General features: G+C 44.5%; 1 protein-coding gene across 1 annotated transcript; it reads right to left on the bottom strand.

Annotated features, from left to right (window-relative positions):
* LOC105395960 (putative ammonium transporter 2) lies at window positions 1-10,426 on the bottom strand. Its single transcript, XM_048622096.1, has 12 exons — window positions 10,193-10,426; window positions 9,904-9,990; window positions 6,918-7,116; window positions 5,979-6,124; window positions 5,624-5,787; window positions 3,972-4,057; window positions 3,510-3,592; window positions 3,083-3,232; window positions 2,546-2,623; window positions 1,340-1,518; window positions 772-891; window positions 1-441 (listed from the first exon to the last, which is right to left on the bottom strand). The coding sequence occupies exons 1-12, from the start codon at window positions 10,371-10,373 to the stop codon at window positions 34-36; spliced, it is 1,881 nt and encodes a 626-aa protein (XP_048478053.1). The 5' UTR covers window positions 10,374-10,426; the 3' UTR covers window positions 1-33.
* Window positions 10,427-10,907: the final 481 nt, after the last annotated feature.

Below are 10,907 nucleotides of genomic sequence, written 5' to 3'. Positions count from 1 at the left end.
CTCTAATCCTAATCAAAATAAGTCATACTAATCCTAATCTATCCACCTGACATTAGCCCTGCTGATGTCCTGGGCATACTCCTCGTCATTAAACCTGTGCCTAAAGCGGTCCTGATTTGCATTCATTTCACTCATCTCTTCAAATTCTTCAACCGTCAACTCTTTCAGTTTCTTCCCCTTAACTTCTTCAACTCGCGCCATATTTAAACTGTTCGCACTGGCCGTTCGATTTTTGAAAAACCTAGTTCCGTTTATCTCATCGGCCATAGAGTCCAGAGCGCGGTGAAGGTCGTTTTCTGGGTTGCCAGGACGCTTGTTCAATATTCCATTGCTTGTTCTGGAGAATGAGGGTTTTGGCTCCCCGTCGTCAACGTAAGCGTTGTTTGTGAACATTTGCAGTTTCGCGCTGAATTTTCCCTTCTTCTTCTTGTTCTCGTGTGCCTGTTACAAATATACTGGTTATTACAAGTATTTGAAAAAAACGTAAGGGTGATGAATAGGTATGTCTGCGTTGCGTTGCGTCGTCCCAAAGGTACGGATACCAAAGGGGCCTTACCCTAAGACGTCAGCTGGCCTGGTCAGAAGACCTACCACGGGGTGTAACTAAGGTGCGTCATAGCTAAACCCCGTGGTAGGTCTTCTAAAATCACATAACTCTAGAGGCCGCGCGATGTGAGTGAGCGCGACGCAAAACTTTTGTCATGTCTTGGCGTGCGCGTCTTGTACCACAGGCCCCGTAGGTCTTCTGGTCTCATCATATATACCACGTACCTCTTTTAGCTTCTCCACCACGAGGTTGTGTCCGGTGTTGACGCCGATGCCGCCGACCGCCTCGATGCTGCCGGAACGGTGGTACGGGCGCAGCGCCGACACCGCCCGCGAGACGCCCACCTGTGTGGGGGGACAATGAGGAGGGTTCTTATACATATAGGATGTTATAATGACTACGTTGGTAGACAGAGCTAATTATATTTTTGCCTTTTCCACGTGAAAATTGTGAGTTGTGTGAGACGCAGAGCGTACCTACAAACAGCCTTGCAGTGTTAGTAAAACCACCTTCGTCAAAAATTGCTGTTTGTAGTTAGGTACTTTAACTACCAAGACTTAGTACCTTTTAGTAGGTATGATACCGAGACTTAGTATGATACAATACATAAGTACATCAGCATATATGTATATACCTCAGAGCCTCTGGTTCTGGAGGATTTGATTTATGAACCAATCACTTCCTAATAACTTACCCTTACCCTTAGTGGTACTTACTACTTACTAGTTATTATTCGGTGCCCTATAGACAAGACGTATGAAATACATCTATCAAACAAAAATTCCTCCCAACCTGCCCATGCCGTATCCGGTGCTCCGTCAGATCGGCCCCCAGCAGCTCCTCATACGGGTCCATGCGTATCGGCATGATGCGGTCGATGACCCACAGCAGCGCCATGGTGACCAGCAGACCCCAGGTGGCGAGGCACAGGGCCGTCAGGGCCTGCACTCCGAGGAGGTACCAGCCGCCGCCTGTGGAAGGAGGTTGGGGGATAGACAGCTGGATTACTGGGGTTGGTGATGGATGGTGAAATTGGTGGAATAGTCTATGCTGTCTCAGCTGTTGCAACAAAATTGTGGAGTACCTATTATAATCTGTAGACTCTTAGCTGGAGCAAGGAGGTTAGGTCACAGACAGCTGGGTAAAATGTGGTTAAGGAAACCAACAGCAGCCCCATGGTGACTAGTAGACTCCTGGTGGCCAGGCACAGCGCTGTGAGGCACTGGACTCCGAGGAGGTACCAGCCGCCGCCTGAGGGAAGGAGATTGGTTTACGGATAGCTGACAAATGGTCAAGGATGAATAGATAAATAGAACTGTGGAAGGAGGCTGGGTCACGAACTGACAAATGGTGAAGGATGGTAGAATAACTTTGTCGTTAGCTCATGAGACGATGGATGTTTTCTTTCATGCCAGATTGCTTCGCTTTTGCCAACAATAACTAGAGGTAGGAAGAGTAGAAGTAAGTATATAATACGAGCAGTGGTAGCTTTAGTCGAGTAAGCGACCGCTTCTCACGACAAAGATGTGGGTTTGAATCGAAATCGGGGTTGAAACGAAAACATCGTGTGGAAATAGATATATGTACATCTACATATGTACCCAAAGTACATTGTACGGTGGACTGCGCCTAAAAATATACAGGCGGAGTTTTTAAAATATCGAGATCAAGCTCACATGCTGCTCAAGCACATCCACATAAACACCACTGCTACACACATCACACATAACACAACACGTCCCCGGATTTATAACAGATGTAGCTGGTCCCTTCATCATCAGGGATCGCTATTTTAAAAACTCCGCCTGTATACTTTTAGGCACAGGCCACCGTACCTACTCATTTAAAAACAGCGATACCGATCGCAACCTCTCACGTGAGTACAAGTATACAGCGAAAATTGGGTGGCTCGCTTGCGAGTCACTTCGGGAATTACAGTCGTGAAATTTTAACCATTAATAACGAAGCACCTCATCAAGTCAGAAACTTTATTCTCACCTTTAAATAAACCGGATCTTCCATTCGTAGTGTCCATGGGGGTCGGGTTATCCGCAAACAGACCAACTGCAAGGACTCCTGAAACCAAAATAGTACCTACTTAATTACATACCTAGTATTAGATCTATCACGGAGATTTGAACACGTAGGCAGGGCAGGTGCTGTTACCGTGAAATACAAAATGGTATAATCTGATAAAGTCTGATATGTATTATTATGTAAGGAAAACATCGCAAGTAAACCTGCATACTAGATGTACATGACCACACACACGTGATGGAAAATGGTCCAAGTTTAGGAAGGGACTTCCGACCCTGTGGATTTCCACAAAGGTGCCATTCGGGAGAGCCAGGTGCAGACACTTATTCTTCCACTGAGAATAGGATAGGTAGGTTATACGATACATGCAAGCCACATGCATACAAGCACATGCCAGGAACTGACAAGGTGTCGCCGTCGACGGACGATGACATGACATCTGCTCTTCTGAGCTACCACCGATCTTCTGATGATGTATTGTATGTGTGACCAGCTCACCCCAAACCCCGCAGGCGCCGTGCACAGCCGAAGCCCCAACGGGGTCGTCGATGCGCAGCTTGTCGAACAGAGGGGTGGTGGCGGAGGCGATGGCGGCGCCGATCACGCCTATCAGGAGGGCCTCCCACGCCCGGTAGAGGAAGCAGCCAGCTGTAAGGAGGGAGAGTGGGGTCAGTGCAAAATGCCGTAGGTAGGAGGTAAGTCATGTGAGGATAACGTGAGCCTAAAATCGCCATCTACTGTGGACAAATTTTACACTAATTTCAAATTTATAGTAATTGGACTTGGAGTACACGAATGACTCCACGATTGACGTATTTTAAACTGCGCCTTTCATACTTACCCCCGACGGCATGGCGACCCTATGGCAAGTCAGCGTCTAAGTTTAGCAATGATTTGGTGAAGAATTTGAAAGTAGATTTCTTACCAGTAACTGACACAAGTGATCCGAGAATGCCATTTATGAGCTCCATCACGTCAGCACGGCCCTTGTTCTTCACTAGAGTGAATCTGAAAAAAGTTACAAAAGTAGTTGAGAGGCACTTTGAGACTTCTATCCAGGGTCGCTAGTATATATATATATATTATAAAAGTCCACAAGCAGGCAAGCGTAGCGTGAGACCCTGCGCTGGACCTATGACCTAAGACAGGTGGCCGAGTAGTGGCTGGATGAGGAAGGCAAAGTCAGAGACTTGTGGCGCTGCTTGAGAGAGCTCTATGCCCAGCAGTGGACGATTACGGGCTGATGATCATGATATTGCTAAGTAGTTGGCCACTGTGGCAGCAGTATGTTGCTATATGCCTGCTGGACTTCAATTGACAGTAAATTTTTGCTGTCTGAGAAAATAAAGGTTTTTTTTTCTTTCATTCTTTCTTTCAATTGTCTTACATGAGTCCGAAGCAGCCTCCTCCGAAGGACCCCATCATGGTCATGACAGCAGCGCGAGCCGCGTACTGCCACTTAGCACCGCTCACCTGAAACATAGGCAGGTAGACAATTCAAGGACTTGCGACTGAAAGGGTCACGAAACAAGTATGCGCGCTCTCGGATATTGACAGGGAATTAGGGGAATCGGAACTTCCTCAAGAAGAAGACGTGAAAAAAAGCTTAGGTATCCCGGGATTACAATATTTGTTATCTTTCTTGCTCGTTGCGCCCGTAGGATGGCTACGCATGCTTGTCATGACTGGTGGAAAGTAATTGCAACAATGTTTTCAGGACAACTTCTTAGCTTGTTGGTGATAATCTAAAATAGCGAGTGTTTACTTTTTAAATATGTTTAAATCCTATAAAGTCAGCATGTTATGCCTATTAGGAAGTATCGCGTGACCATAAGTTATGTTCGACACCGTTCATGTAGTTACCTACACCTGATTTTAATCTTTTGTTGGTTGATAGTGTCAGCGAGGAATCTAATAAAAATATAGTTAAGTATTTAAAACTAACTAGAATAAAATCTGAATATAAGTACTTAGAGTACCTACTAAAGTAGGCAATAGCCACATTTATGTAGGTAGAGTTACCCTATTTATAACGTAAAATGTAAGTAAGGTAAGGTAAGGTAAGGTATACTGTTCCCAAGGTAACTCCTACGTTAGATCATTGCATAAAAATATGCAAAATTTACATATTCTCGGTCTTTTAAAATGACAATTGAAGTAAAACCAGTGGCGTTCTTAAAATATCTGTAATTTCAATTGTTTCAAAAACAAAAGCGCGCGAAACGGCCATCTTGTCAACCGTCTTTTCAAAATTGCAAATGGTGGTCGTTTAAATTCAATCAAAATCATTAAACGGTAAGTATCCCGCTCTAAATAGCTTCGTGCTAAGCCTAATTGGACGATTATTTTGAACGACATGCATCTAGCATCGTTTAAATGGCATTAACTTTGTTTTTCTCTGACGACCTCGGTCTCTGCGGTCATGAAAGATATTATTTATATATGTGAGTGTGTTTGTATGTGAAGATGAGTAATGGATATGATAGGCCTGTCTACAAGTTACGTCACTTCATTTTCTTCAGCCAGTTTCGTGAAGGATAAATAATGAGTAATGAGACATGAAAATGACATATGAGGGGGACTTATTGAAAAAGGCCACAGAAAATTAAGGCTCTTTTTCGGGCTTCCCATAGGTTACCTAGTACGATTTCAGCAGCAATTCTGTCGTTTTACACTCGCTATGTCACTGAATGTAAGATGTCTCTTTTTTCTGTCATACCTACCTACTCGTACATTGGCTAATTGTAGTAGGTATGTAGGTACCTTAGTACTGCCTAATTAGTTATAAGTGACACGGCTGACAAAGATGTCCAATGACTTGCAAAAACATGAAATAGTTATCTGACATACATCAGCCCCGGAGTGTCCGAACATCTACATAAACAGGATGTTCCAAAAGTGGTAAGTATAATAAGCCTAAAGGGGGTCACTGTAGAGGTCATTCTTAGCAACTTTTGTGCTACGACTTTTTTACTTAGCCAACGACAAATGCCAACAAAAACTCTCCTCCCAACCCGTTCCCCACCCCCCTCAACTCACCCCATAAGTGCTCCCAGAGTTGAACGCCAGCCATCCCCACCACAGCACGAAGGTGCCCATGACGGCGTTGACCGGATTCCCCAGCGGCAGCGGCGCCGTGCCGCGGGAGTAGCGGCCGAGGCGGGGACCCAGCATGAGGGCTGAGGCGAAGGCTGATGAGCCACCTAGGGAGGGAAGTTGTGAGGTTAGTTATAGATGTCTCTTGGTAAGTTAGGGTAACTGTGTACTTGATCACAGAAACCGGTACCCTTCTCTTTCTGCCAAATCCTGGAGATTAATTTATCTTCTCCCATGTGTCCTAACTACCACCAAATAACCTTCCACCTTCTCTTCAACCAACTCTTCCTCCACTCACCAATAAGATGCACGGGTCCACTACCAGCTATGTCCACAGCGCCCAGCTGGTGGAGGAAGCCGTGCTGCCCCCACACCCAGCCCGCAGGTACGCAGTACACTATCGTGTTGAGGAACGAGAAGAGACAGTAGGCTTTGAAGTTGCATCTGAGGGAGATAGAACAGGGTTAGGACTTAAAGCTTTTCCCTCAGAGATGTGCTGTGCTACGAAGTTGCATGAGATAGATTGGTCAGGGTTTGAAGTAGAGGTCCAATCCGCACTGGGCCCGCGTGGTGGACTAGGCCTAAAAACCCTTCCCTGGCCGGAGACCCGTGAAGTGGGGACTTGGGTTGTGATGATGATGATGATGAGGAGAACTAGATTGCTTAAAGTGCTTTTTCCCCATAGATGTGCTTAGGGAGATTGGCCAGGGTCAGAACTGAAGTTAGGGCTCGCAAACATCAACACTCTCTCGCTCTCTCCCCTGTGAGTGTAGATGTTTTGACGACACGACGTCGTATCGTGTTGTATCGTCGTATATGTGTCTGAGCCTTTAGAACTTAAAGTGCTTTTCCACAAGAGTACAGCAATACTGCGTAGATATCCATCTCATATTTTTTGGTCCACATAGAATCATAGCATAGCATAGCACTGGTGAGAACAGATTTCTTTCACATCTTCTCAGCATAGCTACATGGAATATCTCTGGTGGAAAGGCAGTTTTAAGGGTTGACAGCATTTTGTATGCTACCGTTAAGTATGCTTAGTCTCGTTTCACAATGTCTGGATAATGGCTTCCTGTAGGATAGAAGACATGCTGTCACTGTCTAAATCATAATTAGATACAGAGAGGTACAGCATGACTTATATCCTACAAGTAGCCATTATCCAGACATTATGAACCGGCTCTAAGTATGCTTAATGTCTTTGTTAACTCGTCCCTCACCTCTCGTCCCTCACCTCTCAGCCATGGCACCGCTCACGATGGTTGTAGCAGTAGTCGCAAACGACAGCTGGAACAGGAAGCTGGCGAACACGGGACCCATGAGTTCGTCACCCACTGGAGGGTCCACCAGGAAGTCTCCGAGCCCTATGAACGGGTTGTCGTATGGGCCCTGGCCGAACGACATGCCGTAGCCGAAGATCCAGTAGGTTAGACCTGGGGAATTGTGGACTTGAGTATTTGTATTCTATTCTATTCTCTGTGGGGGTGTAAGTGCACCTGGCTATATCGGATGGAATCTTTTAGCATATCCCCAAGGTCTTAACTGCCTACATCAGCTTGGAACTTTACCCACTACGAGATTCCGCATCTCACTTCTCTGCCATGAGAAGCGGGCGCAAAGTATTTATGTTACTATTATGATTTGAATGGGAGCTCCCATTAACTCAACCATTGGCAAGCTAGCTTGCGGAGTAGGTAGTACTGATTGCCAGGGGCGTATTTAAAGATTGCGCGCCCTGGGCTCCTGTAGTTTTCCCCCCTTATCAAGGAATAAAAGAAAACAAAAAGAGCAGTCAGTGTAGAGTACGACTTACATATATTATGTATAAGAACATTGTGGTGATAGATTTGCATATATAAAGATATCTTCCGAACAAAAAAAAAAGATTTTTCTGGATAGACGAGTACATTGTAGAACGTTTAGAAATAAACTTGTGCAGGGCGACTGAGTGAGGCAAAAAAAATCTTTCAAAAAATACCGAGGCGGAAAAAAAAATACTATTCCACTGATTCAGAAAAGAACAAAGGCCGGCTTTCATACTTAAAAATCCAGCACTGCTCGTCACCAAAATACCTCAGACCCTGGATAGATCCCTCACGTACAAAATCCACTGCCAAAACACCAAGAAGAAAGTCAGCTCCCGAAACAACCTTCTGCGACGGCTTACGTCTACCAGCTGGGGCGCCTCTCCGCAAGTTCTACGAACAAGTAGCTTAGCACTCTGCTTCTCAGCTGCTGAATTTGCCTGCCCCATATGGGCAAGATTCCCATTCCTCAGAGCCTGAAGACAAAAGTGATGACGTATGGTGCAGAGACGTGAACACTGACGGTAGGACTGGTCCACCGATTTAAAGTCGCTCAGCATGCTATGGAGAGAGCTATGCTTGGGGTTTCTCTGATGGATCGTATCAGAAATGAGGTTATCCGCCGTCAGAGGACTAAGGTTACCGACATAGCTGTCAAAATATGCAAGCTGAAGTGGCATTGGGCTGGTCATATCTGCCGAAGAACCGATAACCGTTGGGGTAGACGAGTCGAGTGGAGACCACGAACAGGCAAACGCAGTGTAGGACGACCTCCTGCCCGCTGGACTGACGACCTTAGGCGGGTAGAGCCAGTAGTGGTTGGATGAGGAAGGCCGATGCCGAGTGTTATGGCACTCCTTGGGAGAGGTCTATGTCCAACAGTGGATGATTATTGGCTGATGATGATGATATGGGCAAGATCAGTGCATACTGTAGAAGTAGATTTTGCTCTTAACGACACAGTTCGTATAGTAACGGGATGCCTCAAACCGACACTGCTCTACAAAGTCTACTCTCTGGCTGGGATAGCACCCCCTAGCATACGGCGAAAAGTGTTGCAACACAAAGTGTGACAAGAATGCTACTCCAGGCATCCACTTTAATCACATACTGCCGCACCTTCCCGCCTTAAGTGCCGCAAAGCGTTTTTAAATAGGGAGGTGTCCTTAACGGATGAAAACCCACAAAACGCAAGATCCTCTCCTACCTCTTGAGGAAAAACTTGCTCCCGGTAACAGTCTTCCCCGGCACATTTAGAAGACCCTAAATCGGTTGCGAGCAGAGGTAGGCTGCTGCAAGGACAATCTTTGCAAGTGGGGCTACACCGTTGGTACCAACCTATGCGACTGTGGTACCGCCCCCTGACTATTGTACTCTCCTGTCCCCTGTGCTCTTCCACCTGCACACGGGAAGACTTACTCCAGGCCAACCAGAATGCTATCAAAGTTGCTTTTTTTTGGTCTGGACAAATTTAATATTTCGCATGTTCACTGACACGAAAGAAGAAGTGTAGAGTACCTACCGACCTACACATGTATAAGAACATTGTGGAGAATGGAGATAGATTTGCATAGATCGATATAATATCTTCCGAACAAAAAAAAAGATTTTTCTGGATGGACGAGTACATTTTACAACGTTTAGAAATAAACTTGTGCAGGGCACTGAAGGCAAAAAAAACTCTTTAGATTTCCTTCAAAAAAATACCGAGGCGGAAAAAAATTAGACTATTCCACCGGTTCAGAAAAGAACAACGGCCGTATTTCTTACTTTAAATCATATTTCTTAAGACATGAAATCAACATGTGGAAAGATGGCTCAGGGCCGTTCAAGGCTTACATCCTAAAATATTTTTACTTTTTTAATCATCCAACCTAAAGCACAAGGGCGGCCTACCGGCCGCCCCTGGGGCGCCCTTCGCCGCCTGCCGCCCCGGGCTGTAGCCCTTTTAGCCCTAGGGTAAATACGCCCCTGCTGATTGCCCAATTTTGGGAAGGTTCTAACTACGTTGTACTACATACTAATGATGATGAGTAATCCATTGACGATGACTTCAAGACTATAGGACTTCTACGGCGAATGTGATTGGAGAAGAAGCAAGAACTTTGATGAATGCTTTCTAGATCTAAGCTGACTGTTTTGTAATTGCTATCCTACTTCCTACTTATAATATTATAAAGGTGAAAATTTGTGAGTGTGTATATTTGATTTTAATGAAATTTGGTATGGATTTAGCTGACACCCTGGATATTAACACATAGGCTAACTACTTTTTAACCGACTTCAAAAAAAGGAGGAGGTTCTCAATTCGTCGGGATATTTTTTTTTTTTGAGGCGAAGCGAAGATCGCGGGAACAGCTACTAAGTACATAATCCCCGAAGGGGTAGGTATAGGGAGGTAAAGATCTTAATTACCTCCGAGTGAGATGTCGGCGAGGTTCTTCATCATGATGTTGGCCTCGTTCTTGATGGACACGCAGCCGGACTCCAGCATGCCGAAACCTGAAACAAGAATGTCTGTCTGTCTGTTACTCTTTCACGCCAAAACTACTGAACAGATTTGAATGAAATTTGGTATACATACGGTCTAGACCCTGGGAAAGAACATAGGTTACTTTTTATCCCGGGATTCCCACAGGATTTTTTTTAAGGCGAAGCGAAGCTCGCGGGTACAGCTAGTAAGTGAATAAGGAGAAAACCTCACCAGTCTGCATAGTGAATATGATGAACGAAGAGGTGAGGATCCAGTTGGTGTCTTCGAGATCTATGTCGAAGTTGTCCTGCAGATTCACGGAACTCCCGTTTGAGAAGTTCGGGATTCGAATCCCCATCAGGTGGACTTTTGTAGAGTTATTCATGGTGGCTATCTCTGAGTTATTCGCCATTTTTGATGTTAGTTATGTTTATTTTTCCGTTATACGAATAAAACTGTATGATACGAATAAAACTGTTGGAATTACTTTTAGACGTCGGAAATTTATAAATATTTTTTTATAAAATATTTGTAATTGCTATCTGTTACTAAGTACATAATTATCATTCAGCTAGTAACTAGGTATAATAATGTAATGGCAGGAGCCTAAATTCATTAAACCACATTTTACATTTATATTATGATTATAGTGTTATTCAACAATATTATTAAACTTTAAATTAGATTAGCTTGTTTAAACACAAAAGGTAATTCAGTATTTATAACGCTCAACATTTGTGTAAAACCGTCTAAAATAATTCGTTTTACGTTACTAAACCTCTATAATTTTAATTTTATCACAGCACATTTCACACCATCCAGTGAGCGTGTTTTGAACACCACTACTAACAACCCATGCATTAAGTTACAGCATACTACAGACCATTAACTAAATAGCTCGCGTTTTCCTCGGATTTTCCATTTAGACATCTATTACATGCATGCC

Source organism: Plutella xylostella, chromosome 2, assembly GCF_932276165.1.
Source record: "Plutella xylostella chromosome 2, ilPluXylo3.1, whole genome shotgun sequence".
NCBI lineage: Eukaryota > Metazoa > Arthropoda > Insecta > Lepidoptera > Plutellidae > Plutella > Plutella xylostella.
The sequence above is the reverse complement of the archived record's forward strand: the minus strand, read 5'-3'. Positions and strand labels throughout refer to the sequence as shown.

What these genes read in the sequence shown, in the direction of transcription:
- LOC105395960 (XM_048622096.1), bottom strand. Translation starts at nt 10,373, where the DNA reads ATGGCGAATAACTCAGAGATAGCCACCATGAATAACTCTACAAAAGTC. An exon ending in ACTCTGGGAGCACTTATGGG is followed by an intron (nt 4,058 to 5,623) that starts GTGAGTTGAGGG and finishes CCTATGTTTCAG; the next exon opens with GTGAGCGGTGCTAAGTGGCA. An exon ending in ATCACTTGTGTCAGTTACTG is followed by an intron (nt 3,233 to 3,509) that starts GTAAGAAATCTA and finishes CCCTCCTTACAG; the next exon opens with CTGGCTGCTTCCTCTACCGG.